The sequence below is a fragment of the Lissotriton vulgaris genome, chromosome 1_2, assembly GCF_964263255.1.
Source record: "Lissotriton vulgaris chromosome 1_2, aLisVul1.2, whole genome shotgun sequence".
Lineage (NCBI taxonomy): Eukaryota > Metazoa > Chordata > Amphibia > Caudata > Salamandridae > Lissotriton > Lissotriton vulgaris.
In genome coordinates this window covers 29,480,711-29,507,638 of record NC_141686.1, presented here as the reverse complement: position 1 = coordinate 29,507,638, position 26,928 = coordinate 29,480,711, and the positions used below count along the sequence as shown (strand labels likewise).

Genomic DNA, 26,928 nt, shown 5'->3' with positions numbered 1-26,928 from the left:
CCGCTCCTGCAAATGCCAGGTGGGCTCCGGCTGCGCTATTTGAGAGTTGCCGCTTCCCGCCCCACCGGGTGGGCTCCGGTTGGTTCGGGCGGGTCTCTCCTTCCACAGGAAGCACCGGGTGGGCTCCGGTCGTGTTTCCTGATGCTTGGCCATGCTCCGATTGGCGCAGCCGGGTTTCCCTTGTACAGGATGCACCGGGTGGGCTCCGGTCGCGTTTCCTGATGCCTGGCTGCGCTTCGGTTAGTCCGGGCGGGATACCCTTAGACGGGAAGCACCGGGTGGGGTTCGGTCGCGTTCCTGATGCCTGACCACGCTCCGGTTAGTTCGAGCGGCCTTTTCTTGGTCAGGATGCACCGGGTGGGCTCCGGTCGCGTTCTTGAGGCCCGGGCGCTTTCGGCCGTTAGCAAGGCACCGAGTGGGCTCCGGTCGCCTTCTCAGGTGCAAGTCGGTCGTGCCGCGGCGTCGGCTGGCCGCGATATTTATCCACTGTCCCCTGTATGTTCGGACACGCCGGGTGGGCTCCGATCGCGTACTTACTGCCTCTGCTGTGCCGCGGAGTAGGCTACCGCTGGGCGCATTTGTCCAGGAGCTGTAGGCACCGGGTGGGCTCCGGTTGTTCTCTCGCTGTGTCTGGTCCTCCACGTGGGGCTGCACGGTGTCGTGTCGCCGTCCCGTCGTCGACCATCAGGTTACAAGCTTCTTCGTGCGCCGTGCTGCTCCCCCCGCTCCTGTAGATAGATAGCAGCCTACCTGGGGGAGCGGCGCTTATATGCCCCCCCAGGTTGTATTCGTGCCACGAGGCTTCTCCTCATTGGGGGGGTTGAATGTCACCCGCCCCCCCATTGGCCGCGCTGGACAAAGGGGGGTGGGGGGTAAGGGGGTTTGAGCCGGGCACACCTTGCGGGGTTTCCCCTGCTTGCTGGGGCGACCCCGTTTTCGCGCCAAATCGGCGTCTCCTGTGCCGTCTCCTTCCCCCCACCTAGCTGCCCCGGGGGCTCACCGCCGGGTTATGGCGACGGCTCCTCAGCCACCTACGGCGGCCCGCCACTGCGAGAAGTTAAAGATAATTTTTAATGTAGACATTGTTTCAAAACTCTGCATTATGTTTCAGTATAGGCTTCCACCTCCAAGAAAACTCTCATCAGACAATGTATACTCATAGTACGACCTAAGATTCGTAGGAATTTTATGTAGTTTAGTTTTACTGGTTAATGTTAGCAATAATGTGTTCTTGGACACAGCTGAAAAGGTAAATACCAATGGCAAAGCCACTAGGCCTAGACCAAAAATCAGTACTGGGAAATGCGGTGGGAGGCAGTGGGGTGTGTTTTGGGGGCAAAATGATGCAGCATGCATGTACCATGTCATTCTGAGTGCATGAACTTGCTTGGTGGCAGTTGTGAGCGACTATGGAGTTACATGAGCCAGCTCTATTTTTTTAATTTACTGTTCCAAGATCACAATACTACTTGGAGTGGTAAATAAAAGAAATTATTTTTGATTTGATTGTGGCAACTGCCAGGCTTACACAAACATTTGAAAAAAAAATATTTTAAGGACCATGGGTGCTGGTGGAGCAAAATAGAAGCACTGAGGGGGAGCATGTGCCAGGGAAACAACAGAGCAAGTATAAGGAACATAGGACGAGTTTGAGGCAGAAGGGCAAAGGAATGCTAAAAAGATGTGGTGGGGAAAGCAATGGATGATGTAGGTGGAGCAGCTCTGAGCGTGTGGGGTGGAGGAAGCGCGCAAGACCTGGGGGTGTGGGAGGAGGAAGCAACACAGAAAGGGTGCACAGCAGTTATTGTGAGCAGGGAGAATGCAAGAAAACAAATGCTTTCTCATGGAGTCCACAGGTGGAAACAGCACTGAAGTAGCTGAGAGATGCTACAGTCAGTCATGTAAACAATACGCTGCAGATCACAGTGCACTAAAGCTGCTCTCAGATGTCAACTGTCCCAAGATCGTGGCCTCTACCAACTGTTCTGGGAGGATGAAGGAGGCCAAGGATAACTCTGAATAGGGGCACACGATAGTGCTGCTCATTGCGTCCTATGGCCCCTTCATTGGATGGAAGTGATTGTTGGGGTGGAGAGGAGCTGTGAATGTGCGTAAGCACAGATATAGCACCTAGTGGGTTTTGGTACTGGTGACAGTGCTCGTGCTGGCTATGAAAGCGGCACATTGAGGTAGGGTGCATGGAAGCACCTACAGTTGGTACCTGGGGTTGCACTGTCGCCAGATGCTGGCAACAGTGGCCCAACTTCTAATAGGAAGGCGCTACCAGCTGAGCAGAAAGCAACTCTAATTTAATGCTTGGCTGGTCCATTCTATAATCAATCCGATTTTATTATTTTTAACAAATCTTGCCACTGGAGGGCGTTACTTGGTTGGAAATAACATGTTGGGCCGTGGTACCCCACAATGTTTGTGCATCGATGGATGTAGGTGTTTGGATTCGGTTTCTGCACTCCTGGGTGGGCTGTAGGGTCACATGGTGAAGTGAGAGCAGAGATCCTGTGTTGAGAATGATGGCATGTCCTTGCAAGAGATGAGATGCTGATGTGAAGCAGAACAAGCCCCCTTATCTGCTGAGTGGCCCGACCAGTGGCGCCACAGGTGGGGTAGGGGGGTCCCTGGGATGTTGTTTGAAGCATATGGGGCCCATTTCTAATACATCTAGTCAAGAGGTAGGTTGACCTTATTAAAGTAGTCCACAGTACTGTAACAACAGATGATGGCCAAATATATCTACCATGTCCTTGGTTTGGATTGGTGGTATGTGTATTGTAATCAGGTTCGTAAGTTTATTTGTGGATTTTTTGTATATTTTCACGTTTTTCTTTGATTTACCCTCTATCTCAATAAAGACTGATAATACCTGCAAATCTTAAACATTCACTGTGCAGTAATTCAATTGTTACATCATCATAATACACAATTTAAGAACATAAAAATAAATAAAACAAATTTTGTTGTGCGCCCTGCATCGCATTTGGCGATGCAGAACGCAACGAAATTCGTTTTATTTATTTTTATGTTTACTTACCTGTATTTGGCTGTATTCCATAGTTTACTACCCTCCACCCTGCCCCTTTCCACCCCAGGTCACCGCCCGGCAGCACTCCCACCACTGACCGCTACTGGTTCTTTGTAAGGATTTCCTCCATCTGAAGCCAGGCCCAATTTGTTAAGCTGATATATAACACCAGGCTTGTTCGCAGGCCATAAGTCTAGACTAGGATAATTACTTTTTCTTAGTTTCATTTCATATTTTGTTTACTAGACAATTTGGCTTGGTTGTGGTCTCATTTTGTTATTTTCTTCATTCTTTAGTATTCTTTGGCCATTTGTTAAACATGTACGCCTGGAACCTCTTGGTGCTATAGATATTTAACTGATAACAGATTCAGCTTGGTGTAAGGAATTATAGTGTGAAAATACAGGTTTTTTTGCTTTTTCCTTTATTTCAGGCGGGATAGTGGTCTGTAATGGTACGGAATAATCTAAAACCTTACACAAACACACAAGTAAAACACCATTTGAAAGTCTTAGTTTATTAAATGCAACTTTATTCTACATAGATTCCCTTCCTTATGCATTTAGATACCTTTCATGTACTTACATATCTTTTTATTGATTACTTTGCACTACCCTAGATCTCACCATATATCTCTCGCAATATATTCCCTACCTCCACTCTGACTCATCTCAAACCTCTCTCTTCTACTCTCTCCAATGCACTGCCCTATTTCTAATCCTATACCTCTATCAGTATATTCTCTACCTACACTCTTTCATTCATCCTAAACCCAATACTCTTCTCTCCTCTACCCCTCCTTCCATGATCTCATACCACTTTTACTATTCAGATCTCCCAAACAAGCCTTTCAAAACCCTTCCCTCTGACTCTTCCACCTCCATCCCAAACCCATTCCTACTGCTATGAACTCCCCCCAAAAACACATTCTAGACCCTTCCTTTTTCTATCCCTCCACTATTCCTTTTCAATACAAATAAAAGACTAAGATTTCCACCACTCAGATTAATTTCATATTTCCCTATATCAGTCCCCACTAATTCTGTTTGGGTTCCAGAGTAGCGTGCTACCCACCAAAAAGCGCTTCAACACCTCATATGGCGTAGTAAGTGCTATATAAATGCAAACCTTTTCCCTCTTCTATCCCTGCGCTATCCTTCTCAATTCAAATAACAGACTAACATGTCCAGTGCTCAAATTACTTTCATATTTCATTATACTAATTCACCACTGATCCTCTATGGGTCCTAGAGTAGCGTGCTACTCACCGAAAAAGCGCTTTATCGCCTCATCAGGGTTAGTGAGCGCTATATAAATGCAATTATAATAGGAGCTGCGCCAGCCGAAGAGGTGAGGACTGGAACTTTGTGACAGGGATGCAATTACCAAGTTCTGTGTTTTTGCAGTATCAACAGCCTGGCAATTGACCTGCTGTTTGAAGAATAGCAAATGTAACATGATATTGTCAAAATGTAAATGCTTTATTATTTCTCATGCACCCTCTGAATTCCAGCATGGTGATGATGGGGATGCTGTTGCACAGCATCCCACCCGCCACTACTTCCACTGCCTATACATTAAAGCACCATGCTTTAATGTCTGTGCTGCCAATAAATTAATGTTTGTTGGTGCTATAGTTTGCAACAACACTTCAAATGGACACATTGCAAAATCTCAAATTCCTTCTCTGTCTTTGCGGGGTGGACAGAGTCCCCTTTTTTGTGTGAATTATATCTGTGAACAGTCTAGGTTTTTCCAGAGAGTAGCATGTTGTTCTAGGCTCTTTTGACCCAGTTTCATGGGCATTCCATTAGAAAAAAGGGTATAATTTTAACCACCTACATAATATCGTTGTGAGACAATTTAATGTATTTGAGTGACACTTTATTGCAAGATGAACACATCCCTTGTCGGTTATATAAATGGTTCACATTACCCTCTGTTCTCCAATTGAATTCTCATAAAACTGATTGTTGTCTAGTTTTGAATGCAGCATTTGCCATTTCTTTTTCTTAGCTTGGCCTGAGCATTACCCGATCGTGATTGTCTGCCATTTTAGCCCCGCCCCCATTGATTAACATGTTAACCACGCCCCTTTGTATGTCATGTTAGCCCCCCCGAACTTAAGACCTAGTTGCGCCCCTGTGCATAACTAAATACTTATAAGGTCCCAAAGGCGGGACCTATTGGCTATACCAATGCTTGTTATTACTGGTCTCTTACCTGTCTATCTTTGAGCTGTATCTTTCGAAAAAGCCACATCTCCCTCCCTCCCTCTCAGATGTCTATAACCAGGTGTCTCTTTATCAAGTTTCTCACAAGCATCTCCCCTTCTTTCTGTCTCTCTTAGCTATCTCTTTTTCATTTCTCTTCGTTTACATCAGATCTCTCATACTATTATCTGCTCTCAACGGTCTCTCCCCTTCTCTGACTCTCAGCAGTCTCTTGGTCTCCTCTCTGTGTTTGTATCAAATACCGCTCTCAGCTGCCTCACTCTCACATTGGTCATCCCGGATTTCTCTGTAATCCCCTCCCTTCCCCTTATACTCTTTCCTCTCAACCCACACTTCCTCTTCTCTCCTCATGTATTTCTTGCTCTGTTCACATGCTCATGGATATCAATAGACATATAGAGATGTATTTTTAAAGGGGTCCGCTCCACTTGCAACAATATTAGTTTTATATTCCTTAGTTCTAGCTGACTGCTGATAGTTTTCATGCCTTCTTGTGCACATGATGTGGCTGTTTAACTTTGGAGACGCGAGATCTAAGAATAGTGGCAAGGGCCACAGTGCTGAAGCCAGGGATTACAGCTGTGACATCCTGTTGACCACTAAATGATGTCTATGGCTAGTGTCCCAAAATCACAGCTGCTAACATGTTTAGCACGGGCCTACACAGCCATCTCAGGGTGCTGATGACATTTATAAACCTTCGTCCTTAAAGTTTATGACCCCGATTTGATTTTGATTTGATGAGTTATACAGCATAACAGTCACCCAAGGGCATCAAGGCGCTAGAGACTAAATGCCTTGAAGAATTTCACCTTGGAGTGGAGAAGTGTGGCTCAATGGTTAGAGCGGCAGACCCTGATGCAGAGGTCTAGCCCGGGACCAGGGTTCAATTCCCCGCCTCTGCAGGTCTTGGGCTCAAAATTCCACAGACCTGATAATTAACGCCTCGGTGCCTATTCCAATCATGGAGTCCCACTCTGCAACTCTGGGCAATAGCTTGCTTAATCTCCACAACGGCCCCCACAATGCTAAGGATGGCTGGCCTCCACCTTGGGGCTGCCCAGGAGTGGACGCCTCACAGGGAAAGCCAGGATGGGTTCCACAGCGGTATTCGTACAAGCGCCTTGAGACCCTTGCGGATGAGTAGTGTGCTATACAAGTATCAATTTACATTTACATTTGCCTTGCAGCGTTTCTATATTTATCCTCGTTTTATTACTTAACATACAATGAAATTGCTCATATAATACTTACGTGCTTATCGTACACTGTTAGAGCACTTTCATATTCACCCTGTAAAAAAAGAAACAATTAACATGGTAAATTCAACATTGGCAGCAGTGGAACTGTCACACAACTGGAGAAACGATCATCTAAAAACAGTGGCAACAGGTGTCGGACTCGATAGAGGCTCTTTTTTTGGCTACTTAACTGCAGGATCAAGGGTTATTGGGGAGTCAATAAACTCAATTTAAGGACACCCATAGTATCTACATCATGTTTCTCTGCTGGTTTTAGAGGAATGGAGGAGTAAAACTCCTAAAATAAATGGAAGGCAGACTGTAAACAATTTGGATACAAAATGTCATTATGTTCACTTTTCATTTAAACTGGTTCATGCTCTGAAAGGCCCTCTCGCTCCTAGAAACAAGCCACACAGGGAGGCCTTCTAGCATCACGATGCCTAGGACTGCTCTAGCCTTCTACAAGGGGACTGCACAATATATGTATGGACACAAGTCATCAGGTACAAAACCGGGAACATAGACCCCACGTATAACCTCTATATTGGCTCCATGGTGGAATACACTGAAAGTCTTGTATACTTTATACACTGGGACCAAGGGACCAGGCTAAAACCCAAGGGATTTGGATCCACAACAAAGAAAAATACCAGCCTCTTTTTTACCAGTGTTTATAAATTAACCTGATGTTTCTCTTTGTTTAACTTGGTTAGTCAAGCAGTCTAACCAGGGCACAGTCTCATGTTTGACACTTTATAAACACACCCAATGAAACGTTGGCTATTCTCAATGAACCAGAAATCAACTTTAGTAAAAAGTAAAGCAGTAGGAAATGCTAGTCAATCTTAGTGGGGTACATGCCCGAAATCAAGCAATACCATTTGTCCTTATAATGTGAATTCATCAGCACTGGGCAGGGTATAACAGACATCTGTTAAGACACATGGCCTATGCTGAGAGAAATAGATAAACGTGACTGCTTTCAAAGGGCTTTATTACAAGGCTGGCAGACCACAGACAGTCAAAGTCGCGGGGGCGCAGTGGTGGCGGTCTTCAGACCACACCATTACGACCAGGGCGGTGTCTAATCAGAATTTCCGATTGCAAAGTTTCTCCAAAGTGTAGACTTAGGTGCCCCTGAAACCAGGAGGTGGAGTCAAATTTACTGGTGTAAAGTTACTGCTAGTAGTTTTTCAGACATAATGGGAGGTCTGTGCCTCCGTAGCAGAGATGTTCCTATGATAAAGTACAGGGAAAAGTCAAAAGTTTATTAACCCCTTCCATACTGATGACGGCCCCCAGCCGTCATGGCACACAGTGCTCGTGTGCTGATGACGGCTGAGGGCCGCCATGGCCACGCCCGCGATCCGAATGTGCTGCACAGGTCGGAATTCCGGCCGCGGGCAAGGGGTTAAACTTAAAAAAATAAAAACTCAACATTTGTAAACATAATGTATTATTAACTTTGAATGTAAAATAAAAATATAATGTTTAAACCTCAGAAATTAAATGTTACAGCATATTATCTGAAAATGGTATTAAAAAATGAGTTCCATTCTATTTAATTAACAAATAACTATTGTTTAAAGAGGTTTTAAAAAGTCCACCTAAAGTAAAATGTTTATTTTGATTTATTATGTATTACAATTTATCAAAAGTTATAAATGCAATTTCTTTTAATTAATTCCTTTGAAAAAAAAATGGTAAATTTATTTTTAAATTGTAAAAAATGTATGTAAAAACTAATAATAGCATCGTAATTCTGTTTTTAATTAAATACAACTTTTTACAGATCAAATCACATTTATATACATTTTTTCAAAAGTAGAAACAAGTTAATGTATTTTAATATTATTTCCTAAGGGATTTTAGAAGTGAGTTGCAGTTCTAGTGGTTGACCATGTGTGCTGCTGGACTTACTCTAGGTCTGAGCTGGAGTACATTCACAACAATTACACCTGTTTCAGGAACGTTATGGCTGTAGTAGCTTTGGAAGTGTTGTGCAATGGGCATGCTCTTTTGTCAGTGGGTATCTGTCTCTCCTTAAACCCCACATTAGCCCTCTCTAAATCCCGTTTTATTCCTCTCTAAACTCATTCACTTAGTAGTAGGAACTCCCAATTTCCAGCCTCTCCCTCCTATCCTTCCCACATTTATTACTAAAATGTAGGCTTACATTTGCGGAGAGCTCTGAAATCAGAATTGGCATGTGAATATTACTATTATTATTAATTAAACAACTAAGGCTCTTCAACTACCTGAATAAGTAAGGCATCCTGGAAGATTGAAAAGAGGCGAGCTGAAGGTTTCTGCAGTTAGGTTTGTGAATAGCATTTTGTAGTACTTCAATTTTACTATTGTAGTACAACTAAATATACTTTGTAATGCAGTATGTGAATTTGTGTTTAACAACAGTTTAGGCACAACCCTTTCTGTATCACTAATCTGCAGTACAGCTGATACAGTTGTGGAGAATCTTAGTACACTATATTGCTTGGTTCCTAGTCAACCACAAGATGAGCTATTGAGTAAAATATTTTACTTTAGAATTTTAGTTCTGTAGTTTGCGCCAACAGAGGCTTTAAACATGCCACTGGAATCAAGCTATCCAGGCTGATGAGGGCTGAAAGCCCGAAACCGGTCCTTGGATGCTTGTTTTCAGTCCAGTGGGACCTGGCTTGACAGTTCGGGCTGGACTGTTCCCATGGGGCACAGGGTCAAGACTGATTTGCATATGGCTAGGTTCAAACTGGAATGGAATGGTGAGCAAAAAAACTATGGATTTAGGCCCAGATCTCTGTACTGGGGTGAATGTATGGCATTTTTCTGCATTCTGTCCATCACCTGTTGTTTTTGCATTTGACACCTTGAGTGGGACGGGTATGCTCAGACGTGAGTCCCTTGCTCTCCATGCCACTGGAATCAAGCTATCCAGGTTGAAAGCCCCAAACCGGTCCTTGGATGCTTGTTTCCAGTCCAGGAGGACCTGGCTTGGCAGTTCGGGCTGGACTGTTCCCATGGGGCACAGGGTCAAAACTGATTTGCATATGGCTGGGTTCAAACTAGAATGGCATGGGGAGCAAAAACACAATGGATTTAGGCCCAGATATCTGTACTGGGGTGACTGTATGACATTGTTCTGCATTCTGTTCATTACCTGTTGTTTTAACAGAAGCTTTAAACAAGGTGCACATAAAGCCATTATTTTAACAATCATATATAACATTATTTCTAAGCCATTTCCATGTCATAACACACATAGGGACAGTATTGTTTTTTTATTTCACAATGAGCATTAGCCCCTATTATTGTGCATAATAGCAGATCCATATCCTGACGTTTGCAGCAATAGACCCTCATCCTAAACTTGGAGAAAAAGTGCACAATAAATTGAAAGTGTGTATGTGTTTTTTCTAATTAATGTCTGTATTTAAGTTATTAATAGATTAAACTGCGGGACTTAAAGCCATAGTGGTCAAAGGTAAAGGGTGAGAGAAAAAGTAGCTGAGAAAGCCTCAAGGCTCAATCATGGAGGTTTTTATTTTTTTTAAAGAAAGAGCCAAGACTATTAAAACAAGCAAATAACCATGTTTTGAATATTTCCTTGTTTTTCGATGGTGGTTAAATAGATGAGAGCAGTTGAGTTCATGCCCTGGCAGTTTGTAAAGGGAGGACACAGCTGCTAGTTTTAACATGGCATATTTTAAGAATCTTTAAAAGATAATACTTTTCCTCAATCTTGTGATAGAAAACACAAATCAGACTAATGTTGAAAACTAAGGAAGTTATTCAAAGCTAGACAGATTAGGGACACACGCCAGAAAACGTCAGATGTCCTGCCCACTATATTACAGATTTCATTGATGTCAGTGACGCTCTAAATATGCAATAAAACACACACCGTTTTTTAAAAAATGATCCACTTTGCAACCTCCAGTCAAGGCCATAAATCTACTGCCCAGTCCTGTTGTCTTACGGATTCCATAAACAAATACTGCAGTATACTACACAACTGTATCAGAGTTGACAAAACATTTCTGTAATAAGTAAGGGTTGAAGAGAACATTACTTAAAATACCACAGTTGTAGCAGTCTCAATTTAAAAAACTACAGACGTTAAAGGTCTCCCTTACCTTTTCGATAAAATACAGAGCATAGTGCCAATAATTATGGCAGGCAAGCATGTCACACTCCTGTAATGAAACAATGAAATGTTAAAACGAATATTCTTAAGCTGAAAAACATTGCTTTGAATATTTAAATATATGATGATGCCAATGACAAGCATGTTCTATATTTTGGTGAGAAATAAGGTTAGAAACTATTTGAAAGAGGTAGCATTTAGAATCCATACGCAGATCATCCTAAACATCAGCAAATGCTGGTCAGAAAACGCTCCTTCAAATTTAAGATTTCCTAAGTGTCCCTTGCATTTCTTCATCAAAGCACAGCTTTCCTCACTGCAGAACAGAAAACTACTACCCAGAAACTGCTGAAGTATCAACTTTCTCTTTCCCTTGGATTGCAATCCTCTTAGACTTTATTTGTAGGTAACTGAAGCAGAGATGCTTCATATATGATGACCACTCCCTCTCCATCTACTGAATCACATCCAGAGACAAGATTCCTGTGATTGGTTTGGAGTGTCACCCCTCATCAGTCAGGCAAGCTTGAATCCGGTGGCATAGCGAGCACAGGACCGACGTCTGGGCATACCAGTGCCACCAGTGCCACTCGGGGTACAAATGGAAGTTGGAGACCTCTTGAGGTCTGACGGAGAGGACGAAAAAAAGACAGCACCGTGCTAGCCCAGCCAAGCTTGCGGTATTCAGGGCAAGGCTTGGAGGCTACTGCGCTCCTTCCTGATGGACAGAACCCTAACAGTGGCCTTGGATACATTTATTTCCAAATCTTTCTCTCCCTTGCGAGGTTCCACAGGAGTCCTCACTTAGCCACTCTGTTTTAATGTTCATGTTTCAACTCTGGCCCCTTTGATCTGATCATTCGGTTTTCACCCAACCTTTTATGCGGATGACACGCAAATTGTGGTGTCTCTTCTTCCAGACCAGGAACCAGAATGGGGCAAGATGTTGCATGATTGAATGAGATCGGTCAAGATTTGGATGATGCAGAACTGTTTGAAACTTAATTTAAGTAAAACAGAGGTCGTTATCTTTGGAAAGAATGCCAACTTAATTAGGTTGTCTTCCAAAGCCGATCAGGAAAGTAAAACATCTGGGAGTAATAGTAGACAATAAACTTACCTTTAAAAACCAGGTTAATTTTTATTATCATTATACATCTGTTAAGCGCATGGCTACCCGAAGGCATCCCAGCGCTAGCAGCATCAGGCAGGCCAGCAAGCTAGGTGGTTATAGGGCCGCATTTTGAAACAGCCAGGCTTTTAGAAGCTTCCGGAAGGAGAGATGTTGGGTCACTGACCAAAGATGCGGAGGAAGGGTGTTCCACAATCTAGCTGTGTTATAGGAGAAGGATTGGCCTCCACATCTTGCCCTTTTCGTTTTAGGGACTAAAGCTAGGAATAAGTTCGCCAAATGTAGGCATCTCCTAGGGCGATAGACGGTGATGAGAGATTGATGATTAGGGGCTCTTTTCCCCCAGAAGGTCTTGTTGGCTAAATGCAGTTATCGCAGGTAGACACGGTTATCGCAGCTACCTTCAAGTCGCTCAGAATTATATGAAAAATATTGCCTCCATTACCCCAGGATAGTCAACGTATTGTGATAACCTCCCTTATCTTATTAAAATTGGATTCTGCCAATGGCCTTGTCAGTTTGCGGGTAATACCAGCAAGTAATAAATAAGGTAAGTAAAGACATTTCTTTTTATTGATGTCCTCGTATTTGTTTTGTGACACAACCTTGAAGTTTGCAAACAAAACAGGTGATGGACCGAATGTGGATCAATGTCACACATTCATCCCAGTCCGAAGATCTGGGCCCAAATCCATCGTTTTTTTGCACTCCACACCACCCTGGGTTAGACAATGGCGATATGCAAATAAGCTCTGACCCTGTACCCCATGGGAACAGTCCAGTCCGAACTACAAAAGCCATGTCCTTCCCAGAACGGAATCAAGCATCCGAGGACCGGACCGGTTTTGAGGTAACACCTCTCATCAGCCCGGCTAGCTTGACTCCAGTGGTGTGGAGTGCCTGGGACCCACGTCTGAGCATCCCCAGCGCACTTAGGGCGAATTTGCAAATAAAACAGGTGATGGACCGAATGTGGATCAATGTCACACATTCATCCCAGTCCGAAGATCTGGGCCCAAATCCATCGTTTTTTTGCACTCCACACCACCCTGGGTTAGACAATGTGGGAAATAGTGGAAGAGTGGGAAATAATTATTTTAGAATTGACCATTAATTGTTAATTAATATTAATTAAATAATTGATAATTATGTTATTTGTTTAATCTAATCACTAGCTGCATGTTATGGGGTTTATAGGGGTAAAGGGTTAGTAGTAAATTAATATGAACTAATTCATAATTATTTAATTCAAATTAATTATGTATTTGATTAATTATGTTAATTGTGTAAATATTAGTCTGTAAAATGTGTGTGTTGTGTGTTTTTGGGGGTATATTGTGGGAAGTACAGGAACTAATTAATTAATATTTAATTAATTATAATTAGTTTGTTGATATATATTAATAGTGTAAATTTGTTTTTGAAAATGAAATTTTATGTGCAGGTTGTGAGTCTTGTGAGGTTATAGGGTGGGAAGTTACTATATTATTTACTATATTATATTTATGTAATACATTCTTTTGGGTTAATAAATTTGGGCCCCATTAGTTGCCTCTCCCCCACCCTTTTCATGCCGGACTCACGCCATGAAAAGGGCAGTGAAAAGGCAACTCGTAATATGCTTTGTGGTGCCGGCTGCTGTACCACCAGCATATTTGTGCCGTTTGCAGACCACCGGGCCAGCGGGATCCTTGACCCAAGTGGAGGTGGCGTCTCATGGTGGTCCGACCACCACATTCGGAGTGTTTCAACCATTTGTTTCACGGATAGTCACACACGAACAGTGTGTTGTTCAGCTACTTTGTTTCGACAGGGGACCGACTTATCATTGTTTGGCCCGTCGAGGTTTCAGTACCACTTCAGAAATTGACGCTTGTATAAGGGTTATCATTAGCTATTTGTATAAGGACGCTATTTACAGCAGTGCGCATTGAATTATAGGCCGAAGTTTGGGACTACATTGTTTTTGACCAAGACTAACGGGGAACAGCTACATAAGGATATTTGATGAAATGGTATAGCTGCAGACTCGAAATCACATAAATAAGAGAAATAACAGTTTTGAAATGCGCTCTGATCTCAGGAATTAGTAGTGCATATCATAACCCTACTCGTATGGATGACTCGTTGCGCTTTGGAACCTCAGCTGACAACATAATGATCTTGCCGTGAGAAAGTCTGAATACGGATATGTACAGACGAAACACGTGTTGGCTTCAACAATTGCTGGGAATTTCTTTTACATCAATAAACCAACTTTTTCAATGGATGTTGTTTGTGGATGATCTTTGAAAATCCCTACATGATTAGAATAGAGTATCCTCGCCTTTGGACTAGAGAATTTGAGCACTTGTTGTCATGATATATACACGTCCAATATTTGCATTTTGGATTTTGTCGTAACTAATAAGGGTGTGCTATTACTGTGCTTTCATAAACATTCTGAGTACTGTAGGCGGACTCGCAGTATGGCGGTGGTCGGACCGCCACCACGAGTATGGCGGTCCTGTGGCCGCGTACTCGTTATTAGGTTCCATAAGGAGGAGGTGGATTTTAAACATACTCAATTTCACACCCTTTTCCACATTTACACTTGTAGAACTTTCCTTCTAGTGAAAAAATGAACATGCAAAATAGGAGAACTACAACTTCTGTAGTACACTCAGGGACTTCTTTAACATTTAATAAAAGAAATGTGTACAATCCAGGCATTCTTAAACATTTCCTAAAAGAGATTTGCTGCAAACATTGGAGTAAGTATCGACTTTTATTCCCTACCTTTTGTGAAACAGGTTGACAGTGCATGGATTCTGGGAACATTAAAGTCTCATTAACAATTCTCAGAGAAAAGGCCAATGATATTCTTGCCCCTTACTTGAAATGGCAAAATGTGTTAATCATACTGTTATAGGTATCTAAACAATAAGCGCAGAGAGTAAATCAGAGGTCTTGGGATGAAATGCGCCTTAAGCCTTAGTTGGATATTGTTATCAACTTTAATGACATCCTTCTGGATTCACTGTTTCTGCAACTCATGCGAGTTCAATACTTACATAAACTGTGACTATGCGTACAACACTATGGTATGTCCAGAATACTGTAGTTTGTACAAACCTTCCAGTTTTTTTCAGTAGCCTCCATGAACCTCAATCCACTCTTCACTTCTGCTGTCATTTCATACACATGTGCAATTGTGTGTACAGACCAGGCATCTCTCTGGTCCACAGCTAACGACTAAATGAAACGAGAATAAAATATATATATATATTTGAAGATGATCATTTTCAATACACATATACTTTACAAGTTTCAACAGGCACTTTACCATTATACTAACCACTCAAACTGAATAAAAAATATTTGTATAAACAGTAATACACTTTTGTTTTCAACTTGCAAGAGCACAGTCACCTGAAAATTGACACTGGTAACCAACTCATTCCACCATCTTCTGTGTGATTGGTGGCACTACTGTATAACCTCACCACTCACTGGGTGCTACCTCAACGAACAGGAAATTGTTTAGTAAATCATGATAAGATGATTAGTTTTGTAACACAATGGTGTTAGGGCACTTTACATCACAACAGATCAAAAAACATTTTACAAGAGACTTGAGTTTACGGAAGTAGAAAGGTTAGAACAAAAATTTAAAGTACGACTGCCTCATTTTAAAAAGATGATGAACAACCATTGAAATTCCAGAAGGTCTGGTCATAAATATGTTTTTTTTGTGGTCTGTTTATTAAATGTTAGATAGTACAAAATAGTAAGTGTTTGTATTAAGTTATGTAAAGAATGTGGGATTGAATGTGCGTGGCAGTGAATATATATGAAGCAAAGAAGACCAAATATCTGTTATTTAAGACATGTTTTTCCAGCGAATGTTAAAGTGGTTTTAATTGTAAGAAATTGCTTGTAAAATGCCACATCAGTTTAGCAACTAATTCCTGCATTGGTGACCATTACGGTCATACCAGCATAACCTTAAGTGTGATAGTGTGCTCTACAAATTGTATAACATAGCATAACATAACAAGCAGTGTAGCTCCCACGGTCTGACATGGTGCCCCAAGAAATGTGAACAGACATGCAAGGCAGTAGTACTTCACACTTTTTTGTAGCATAAGAAGGGAAATCTTGCATTTAAAGGTTTTGAAGAATAAAAAGAAGGATTCCCTTCATTTTACAGTTAGTAAAGTAAAATGCTGTATGCGAAAAAAATCAAAATAATGGGAAGAGCCCATTTATTTAGGTCTCGTATGGTTGTGAGACATTTTGTACAAGAGGCTTGACGACTGTCCATTGTTTACAATGTGTTAGCTGCTTTGTCACTTTAATTTGCTACCATGTATCTTGGCATCGCATGCCAACATGTCATGTGTCTTAGTTAGGCACGGGAGAAAACGCTGTCATTTTTCACCATGTACACGTTACCTAAAATGCCTTCCGTTTCACACAATTACTTTTAACATACATTTGCATGACAATGCTGGATTCGTTTCTCTGAAACCGCTACACTCACAGAGTCTAGAGAACATTATCACAACTCGTCGAACACCATGTACAAGGCCTCGACACACATTGTGCAAATGTTGTTAATAATTTGTATCCACGAGGAGACAGCTATCAATAGGCCATAACAATGTCAGCCTTCCTAAGATCTCGGCTCAAAAGCAAATTATAAATAAACAAGCATTTCTGGGTTCAGGCAGCGAAGCACTTTGCTGTCATTGCGAGATCACTACACGCTGAATCTTCAGCCCAGCTGTTTGCTGATCCTTCGGCAGCGGATGTCCAATTTGTGACCAAGACACAGGCTTAGATTCTTTCCCTTCAGGAAATGGGTTTGAATCATCCAGATCAGGGGTTCTTGGCAGAACACACACACCTACACCCTATGGTAGGTAACACATGGCAAGAGTACAATATATATGTTTATAATGTTTTATATGCCTGCATATTTATATTTTAGCAAGATGGTGGAGCTTTTTGTTCTGTTCACTATTGTTATATTGCTAATCACAAGTGAACAGCAACACCCCCAGACCAATAATATGCAAACCGCTAAGAGACAATCACACAGATGCAATCTTCGCAGTAGCCAGGAAAGGTCGCCCAATGTTGATAAACGGGAAGAAGGGAACAATCACCCAAGACTTCTCCAGGCTCACAGTGGAAGTGAGGAAAGGCTTCCTAGCCCTAAGAGAGCAACTGCGCAAAGAAAACATTACCTTCACCTTTGCTGGCCCTTCCAAGATGAGAATAACGGACAGGCACGGAAGTAGAATCTTTGATGACCCCAACGACCTACACAGATACCTACAAGGCCCGGCTCCAGAAGAAATGGAGCTACAAAGCCCGGGCGCAAAGCGAAGAGCATCCTCAGACGAAGCGGACGGAGAGGAGGAATGATGAAGGCGCGTAACCTACACTAACGGAAGTAGAACTCAAACGAACTTACCTACCTCAAACAAACGCACACACTCAATCAACCGCATCTACTTCAACGGCGACGCCAACAACCACGGGAAGGAAGGAGAAGGGGAGCTACAGCAGCCGTATCCTTTTTTTTCTTATTTCATTGCACTCCCCCTTCCCTCCTCTCTAGGCGGTTTCGCGTATGTACCAACTCAGCAATACAGACTATGCAAAAAAACTCAAAAGAGCACAAGAGACAAGACTTGGGGGGGGGAGGAAGTGTGAGGACCCTTGCTGTCGCACACCCGATTTTCTACAGGTGGGGGGAGGGGGGCGGACAGGGGGGAGGGACGGGACAGATGGACAGAACGGCGGACGAGACAGTAGGCATTTGTGTAACTAGAATTTCCCTTTTCCTTTCTTGCTATATCTTTTCCTTACCTAACATCCCACACCGTACAATCCACCCCCCGGGGGGGGGGGGGGGGGGGGGGGGGGGGAGGGGGCACATGGTGCGCAACGGAAAATGGACATACAAGCTAGCACTGAAACATAATGAAAACAAAGAAACCAGCGATAGAACTAAACCACCATGAACGACTCAACAAGGGCTAGCCTAACCACGAACCTAAAGGTGGTGTCCATGAACGTTAAAGGCCTGAACCATCCGGTCAAACGTAGGAAAATACTAGACCACCTGGCCAAACTAAAAGGCGACATATACACGTTGCAAGAGACTAAACTCTCAGAGGAAGAAGCAAAGTTACTCAAAGCAAGGTGGATAGGGGACGTACTCTGCTCGCCAGCGAAAGGGAAGAAGCGTGGAGTAATAACCATTATGAGCAAGAGGGCCAACCTAACCATACAAGCGACAAACACAGACGACGACGGACGCATACTAATAACAAGCGTACAAAAAGGGAATGACCGAATACATGTAGCCAACATCTACGGACCAAACTCTGAAGACAAAAAGTTCTGGCAGGAAGTGGATAGCAAACTATCCAACATACCGCAGGAAGACCTTCTGCTAGTAGCAGGAGACATGAACAAGACGATGGACCAAGCCACAGACAGGCATCCAAACAGACCAAGCCATGACTCTCATAACAACAACACCCTGAAAGACCTGTGCATCAAACAACACCTAGCGGACCCATGGAGGCTACAACACCCGACGGCGTGCAAGTACACTTTCTACTCGCACCCACACAACTCCTACAGTAGGATTGACTATATACTGATGTCTAACACCCACACGCACCTAATAGAAGAAACGGAGATAGCTCCAATAACCATCTCAGACCACGCGCACATATCACTCGCTCTGAGCGCAAACACAACGAAACCCCAACGAGACGATGGAGACTAAATGACGATATACTGCAAAACAGAGAGAACGTGAAAGAAATCGAGGAGGCACTAAAGGACTACCTTAAACACAATGACAATGGCGAAGTAGGAAAGAGCTTGTAAGAAATTGGAGGTACCCCTGTTACCAATGGCAGGGTGGGGGGACTTAAGCACTCAAAGAGAAACACCCTGTCTTAGACGTTTTTAGGTACGGTTTCCTACCATATGGACACAGAGAGTTCGATACTTAGGAAGTTTATAAATCTATAGGTTCTCAGGAATCAAATAAAATAAAGCTAAAGCAGGGCAGTGCTAGGTAGACAAGTAGACAAGATGAACTAAAGCAGAATAATAAAACCAAGTGAGAAAATATGTCAAAATACAAACAATAAAATTTATTACCTCCCGAACGGGTTACAATCTAAAAGAATAATTAAAAACCATTATATGCCACCCAAAAAGGTGGATAATTCATAAAAACAATCATATACAATCAAGTGAACACAGTCGACGCAGCGTTTCGGTGCTTAAGAGAATCTTCACACCTTCCTCAGGACGTTGTGGATTGTCGCTGCCTTCGTGATGATGTATCATCACGAAGGCATCGACAACCACGACAGCACGGAGGAGCAGGGAGGCCGAGCCAGTTAATATTGAGCGAAGGAAGTGGAGGTTCCTAATGTAAGACGAACCCTCAGAAGCGACAATCCACAAGAGTCGTGAATTTCTTATTGATAGCCTGAGTAAATATCAGGTATTGAAACTATCCATCGGTGGCCCCTCCGTGCACCTAGAAAAAAAGTACACCCGTATAGAAGTTCGAGCTAGAATAATTCCGCTGAAGATTAATTTTTGGGTTTCTGGGTGAAAGAATACACACTCATCCCACATCACCAACAGATATGAAATTAGTGTGAACGTCCTGAGGAAGGTGTGAAGATTCTCTTAAGCACCGAAACGCTGCGTCAACTGTGTTCACTTGATTGTATATGATTGTTTTTATGAATTATCCACCTTTTTGGGTGGCATATAATGGTTTTTAATTATTCTTTTAGATTGTAACCCGTTCGGGAGGTAATAAATTTTATTGTTTGTATTTTGACATATTTTCTCACTTGGTTTTATTATTCTGCTTTAGTTCATCTTGTCTACTTGTCTACCTAGCACTGCCCTGCTTTAGCTTTATTTTATTTGATTCCTGAGAACCTATAGATTTATAAACTTCCTAAGTATCGAACTCTCTGTGTCCATATGGTAGGAAACCGTACCTAAAAACGAAGTAGGAAAGAGCACCATTTGGGATGCCCTCAAAGCAACCCTAAGAGGTAAAATGATCAACATCAAATCTAGGATGAACAGAAGTAGGAACAAAAAAATCTCCGATTTAGAGGAGGAGATAAAAGCACTGGAGAGAGGGCACTGCGCAAATATAACAGACAAGAACACACTCACTACGCTCACAAAGAAGAAATATGAGCTGAACAAATTTTTGAGTGAAAGAGCACGCTCATGGCTGACAAAATTCAAATCAGTGAACCTGTGCGCATCCAACAAAGCAGGGAAACAGTTGGCATCCTACCTAAAAGCAAAGCAAAGGCAACACACAATCGCAGCGATCACAGACAAAACCAACAAGTCCCAAACAACAAACAAAGGAATACTAGAAGTCTTCAGACAATTCTACCAAGAACTATACACCGAAGATAAGAACCTGAGCAAAGACGGAGGACTCACCCTTCTTAATGACACCAATCTGCCAGAAATCAAAGAGGATGAGAGGGACTCGCTGGGAGCGGACATAACAGAAGAGGAAATTGAATCAGCAATCAGCCAGCTAAAACAGAACAAAGCGCCAGGACCAGATGGATACACCGCCATGTTCTATAAAACCTTTGGCCACCAAATAAAAACGCTACTTGCAGAAACATACTCGGCCTGCATACAGAACGGCAAGATGACTGAGTCCATGAGCGAAGCGAACATCACAATAATCCCAAAGGAGGGGAAAGACCCGCAATACCCGCAGAACTACAGACCCATCTCGCTAATAAATGTCGACTGTAAACTCTACGCAAAAATACTGGCCAATAGACTAAACAAAGTCCTACCAGACATCATCCACAGCTCACAGGTGGGGTACATCAAGAGCAGGCTATCACAAGATAACACAAGGCTATTATGCCACCTAATCAACCACACAACACGGAGCAGCGAACAGGCAGTCATGATAGCGCTAGACGCTGAGAAGGCTTTCGACAGAGTCTCGTGGCCGTTCCTAAGGAACTGCATGAAAAGATTCGGCCTGGGGGAGAAATACATAGCCATGGTGATGGCCCTCTACAAAGGACCAAAAGCAAAAATTGTGGTGAACGGCAATACATCCGAAACGCTTACACTAGGAAGAGGCACCAGGCAAGGTTGCCCCCTCTCACCGGGCCTCTTCCTGCTGGCTCTGGAACCCCTACTAGCCAGAACTAGAGACAACACAGGAATAACGGGCGTTAAAGTCAAAGAGAAGACGGTAAAACTGGCCGCATATGCGGACGACATCCTCATCACAACCACGACACCATCCACGTCAATAACGGCACTCATGGACACAATAGGAGAATATGCTCTAGCCTCAGGGTATAAACTCAACAAAGACAAATCGGAGTGTAAACCAATGAACGTCCACACCACAAGAGAAGTCCTCGGGGACTCCGGCCTGGCATGGCAGACAAAACCACTCAAATACCTAGGACTGCAATTTGGGAGAGACCTAACCTCCACGCTACAACACAACGAGGACTCAACACTAAAATAAATAAAAGAAAGACTAGAACTATGGTCTCCAAAATACATAAGCTGGTGAGGAAGGATAGAAACGATTAAGATGATGATAACACCGGCAATCAACTACACGCTAAGCATGCTGCCACTCCCGATGACAGAAACCTACCACAAGAAATTAGACACACTAATCAATATCTTCCTGTGGAGAAACAAGAAACCCAGAATAAGCCTACATAAACTTAGACTCAACAAAGAGCTGGGGGGCCTTAACCTTGCAAACTTCAAAACCTACCAAACAGCTTGCCTGGCAAGGTAAGGAATCGCCTGGTTAGACCACACCCAAACCTACAAACCAGTCTGGCTAAAAGTTGAGAAGGACATCCTAGGAGGCCTCAACCCTATAGCTCTTCTAACGGCAAACAGACACCCCCACAGATCCAACCCAATACTCAAACACACCAGGGAAGCTCTGATGAAAATAGACAGACGCATGATGCGGAAACTGAAAGGCACAGCATGGGAATCCCTCTGGTTCAATACAAAAATAACTTACCAGGGGGCAACAATGCAGAATGATACATGGATCAGGAAAGGAATCAGCCTTCCCAAACAGATGGAAACTAAGCAGAAGCCGCTGACCTTTCAAAACCTGCAGCAACTACACGGTCTCTCAAACCAAGAACTCTACAACTTCCTCAAGATCAAGACTGCCATAACCAAAGCAAACCTACAAAGAGAAGAGTGAAGCATCATCAAATATATGCAAACCCTCAACTCAGCAGGACACCAAACTGCAAAGATTTATAAGTTCCTGAGCCCATCCACGCTGTCGCAGAACAAGAAAATAACCAACACATGGGAAACAATCCTAGGCAGGCAGCTAAATGAAAAAGAAAGGGCAAAAATGTGAGGCTCAGCAACAACAAACAAAGTCACCCCACAACAAGCGCAAACTAAATTCTGGCTCCTCCACAGGGCCTACTGGACCCCATCCAGGCTCCACAAGGTAGGCATTGCAGACTCCGGCAACAGCTGGAATTGCCAAAAGGAGGAAGGCACCCTCGAGCACCTCATCTTCAAATGCGTGAAAGTCAAGAAGTTCTGGACACAGATCAACACTTTCCTAAACGACACGCTCAAAGCAGACCTAACAATCAGCTTTGTAAGCCTAGCAACAGAACACATGACTGCAAGCCTCAACAGCAAAGAAGAGAGAGACCTACTAGACCTGCTCCTCACTGCGGCCCTAAAAATAATCCTGACAAACTGGAAGAACACTGCCAAAGCAAACTTCAAAACATAGATTAATTGGGTCACCTTCCTAAGAGGAGCAGACAACATCACAGGTAAATTTTCAAAGGAGCACAACCCAAAAGCCCGCATGTGGGAACCACTCGACGAGCAGCTGAAGAAGGCCCAATAAACCCCCCCCCCCCCTCTCTTCTTCTCTCTTTTTTTCTCTCCCCCCCCTCTCACTTGGGGAAAAACCAAAGAAAAAGCGCACATTCACAAATGGACTGTATATAAGAACTGCCAAATGTATATTCCACTTATATTTTTTGTATCAATACAAATTTATTAAATAAAAAAATAAAAAAAAATAAAGCGTGCATGCGCTGTCTGTAAGACATGTTGTATACAACAAAACCACTTTATTCCTGCCTGCTACTTACCATTGGTTCATTGTTGTGTTGCTCTTTTTAGCTGGCCCCCAAGTTGTTCACTCAGCTGACAAGTCACTTCCGGTCAAGACTAAGCAGCACCGGCCGAGCCCAGTCTCCTTACTCTTTCTTTTCATATCTGTATTTTAGCAAACTTTTTTTTTTAAGTTGCTTTACACCCATTGCTGCTCCACCCTCGCTCCACCCTCCCACCACCCTCCGACAGAAATATAGTGTTTAAGGTTGCGGGGTGATTCCCGTTGTATATCATAGCGGCTTCATACTGATACTGTTGTTTAGGTGTAGGTGGACATGCACGGGCAATTTTTTCCCCAGGAATGAATGTTGCGCACATTGTGATCAAATGTGGCAGCTGCCTCCCCGGCTCCTCATATTGTCAGTTTAATGCCCAGTAAGGGAGCACTTTACAGGAGCTGCGGCAGAGGCACTGGGCTTGGTTTAGTGTTTGGGGGGCAGCCTGTGTTGCTGTGTTTCTGTCCCCTTCATCGCGTTGCATCAACCCTTACTGGCCCGGCTCTTCCTGTGCATACACACACAGCATCGCCTCCTGCCTGTCCTTCCTTCACATGGGCAACATCATGTAACATAGTTGCCAACATTTGAAAAAAATTCCAGGAACGCTTTGCAGTATAGGGCTGCTGCAGATAGAAAGTTCTTGTGTGCGTACCTGTGTGCAACAATATTACCGGGGACAGTCTACAACTTACCGGGACTGTCCGTGCAAAAACGGGACAGTTGCCAATGCTAACATTGTGATAAAAAAAATGAATATAACTCGCGTTCATGCGCAGGGTCTCTTGCACTGCCTCAAAAATATAAATAAGTTAGTAGATTTAAAGCATAAGGCTTTCTATAAGGAGAACATCGAAGATGGCATGTCTGTATGCACTATAGCTTCCCTGAGTTTTCCAGATTCACAAGATGAACGTCTGTGCCTTTAAACGCCAAACGTTTACCTTTTCAATCTTCACATTTTTGTTATGCTCTGTTCATATTTAAGTTTGTAATTACTACTCAGAAGCACTATAGCAACCATTTTTTTTTAGTTTTACTGCCTTGAGGACCCGCTTTTAATTCACCATTGGTACTGCAGGTGATAAGTCCAGAATTAAAGGTAGTCGGCTCGCTTTGCTCCTTACCCTGTGAGCACAGATTGCAGGCCAGCGTGGGCAGACAGCCGCTGCCTACCCCTACTGCAAAAGCTTGACTGCCCTGGCACCGGCCATGCAGTTGTTCTCTCTCTGTAGTGAAGTGCAGTGAAGTAGTGTGGCTCACTGGTTAGAGGCGGCAGACCCGAGAGCAGAGGACGGCCCGGGACCAGGGTTCGATTCCCGGCGCGGCAGGTTTCTGGACCAGGGTCAGCGGACTCGATAATTCTCTCGCCTCGGTGCCCACTCTGATCAGCGATCACACTCGGCAACTCTGGGCATTAGCTTGCCTCATCTTCACTAACGGCCCCCCAGACCGCCGGGGATGCCTGGTCTCACCCTGGAGATACCCATTAAGGGACCATCTCTCAGGGAAGCCAGGAAGGGTTTCGCAGCGGTCGAAGCGCCAGGACGCCTACGGGTAGCAGTGCGCTATATAAATGCCTACACATTTACATTTACACACATGTAGGGCACAGCTTCTCACTGTGGCACAAAACAAGGCTCGGGCGGCACTCAAGCACAAAGGGTACGCACACCAGGGGTTGCCCAGCCCACAGAAGAGGATCGTGCCACCGGCGGTGTTCTAGAACAGGCCGTATAAGTTTCCTTTAACGTTCAGACTACACTCTGAGGCCTAATGGTTCGGAACAAATAGACGCCTTCCGTGCGGGTCAGGTTAGCTTAATTGTACTTTACTAATTACTGCAGTGCCTTGCAATAACTGCCAAACTGCCCGACTTAATTCCTCATAGGGACGACTTCATAAGAAAACAGATGGTCTACTCTCACCATCAGGATTACTGGTTCTGGTCTTTGTGTGCGCATGTGCTGTGCGTCTACTGATGACAGCACTTAACAATTGCTGCCCGCCATTGGAACTTGTTGCCAGTTAAATGCTGTTTTTTAGCTTATCAGACACATACATCAAAGCACTGTAATACATCCACAATCACAGCTACTATGGCGCCATCATGGTACAATCAAGTTCTATTGAAAATATGTTATTTATTTTAATAATTGCATTTCATTTGGGAGACGATGTGGCGTATGGCCTAAGCTGCCAACTTTGGAGCTGGAGAACCGGGGTTCAGTCTCCCAAGCTAGTGCTGGTTTTCACTGCTCTCAGCCAACTTCTACTTTATGCTTCTCCAACAGTAGTGCAGCTCTTTGCTGCTGCCAGATGGTTAGTTTACGCTACTTCCAGGATGATGCTAAGGGATGCTGCCTTCAGAGAGATACAACTTCATGCAGTGCCATGGGGCGGCTAGCTTTCACTATCCCAAGGTGCTGCGGAGTCATTTTAGGTTGTTCCATAGTGCTTTATTCTGCCCCTGCAGAGCTGCCACTGGATGTTACTCTCACGGTTCCACTATTGCTATCTATGGGCTTGAGAAGCTGTCCCCCGCTTTTCTTGCTCTACAATATTTAGATTCCGAATTTAGTGCTAAATGTATTGCCTGTTTTCTTAAAATGTGTATAAAATATCGCTGTAATTATGACAAAACTGTTTTTTAAAACCCTAGCACTTTAATGACTTACGTACAGTCTGATTTCTAACATATGAATGTTTTATATCACTATTAAGATTGTATAATTAATTTCGCTCTCCTTTTATAATTGTATGGTGATTGTTATATGTACTTTTTGTGGTTCCTAAAAAATTATGGCAACCGAATAAAAGATATATATATGACTGACTACTTTCACGGTGCTGCATATCTTCACTGTCCCTAGGTAATGCTCCCTATCACTGTTACTAGAGTGCTGCAACTGGGAATGATTCTATGTTAGGCTGTTCAGATGTGCTGCAACTTTACTCTGACCTCCAGGAAGCTGGTACTTTACATGCTGCTCTGAACTGCTGTTCAATTAAGAATCGGTGGGCCATGATCAGCTGAACCCCCCCCCCCAAAAAAAAAACCACATACATCCAGTATCTTTTTGCAGCCTGGTAATGGCTCTTTGTTGTAGTCGGAGCCAGCCCTTGTCTGCTTTTTAAGATATGCACTGATTTTGATAGTTTGTAATCCATGTTTGGAAAGCAATATTGGAGGAGTTTTTCCTTTTTTTCCCTCCAATGGTTCGATTAATGCTTTACTTGAAGGAAGGGACGTTTCCTCACTGCCCGCCCTCGGATCAATGCAATGCGCTCTTACCAGCCAGTTACAAAAAAATAACACTTTAAATAAGTACTTCTCAATGCAGTTGTTGAAGCACCCAGGATACTATTCTGCATAGCTAAAAACTTATAAAGTCCAAAAGGAGAGATCTATTACATTGCAAATGCTTGTATAAAAATGTTACCATTACCTCCTGTTCTCCACTTCACTGCCAAACCCAATAGTTTGCCCATAGGCAAGACCTATTGGCTTTGCCAATGCTTGTTTTGCAATGTACTTTAGGCGCGGAGGAAAGAGAATGTGGTATGCATTCTTCTGTATGCACACCTCCATGGAAGGGTAATATATATATATATATATATATATATATATATTTTTTTTTTTTTCACTGAAAAAACCATAGGTTTCAGGCCCTATATAGTTAGGAATTAGCATTTAAAAAACCTTTAAAATTCACTCAAAAAACTATAAGTTTTAGGGGTGTTATAGTTAGCTGGACATTTCACTCATACAAAACCATTGAAATAGCTCCTATATAGTTAGTTGTACTAGCTATATTTCGCGCACCCGCAATCCACTGCTGAAGATGTCACGTATTACATAATTCATGACATGGTCAGTGACATCACTGA

At 43.2% G+C, this 26,928-nt stretch overlaps 1 protein-coding gene across 1 annotated transcript in view; it reads right to left on the bottom strand.

Moving 5' to 3' along the window:
• Nucleotides 1-26,928, bottom strand: part of TTC38 (tetratricopeptide repeat domain 38) — a 693,598-nt gene that overhangs the window by 352,156 nt on the left and 314,514 nt on the right. The window contains exons 7-9 of the mRNA XM_086952761.1: nt 14,909-15,028; nt 10,652-10,711; nt 6,529-6,567 (exon numbers count right to left, since the gene is read on the bottom strand). Coding sequence (XP_086808887.1) covers nt 6,529-6,567; nt 10,652-10,711; nt 14,909-15,028 — 219 coding nt within the window. The remainder of the gene's footprint in view (nt 1-6,528; nt 6,568-10,651; nt 10,712-14,908; nt 15,029-26,928) is intronic.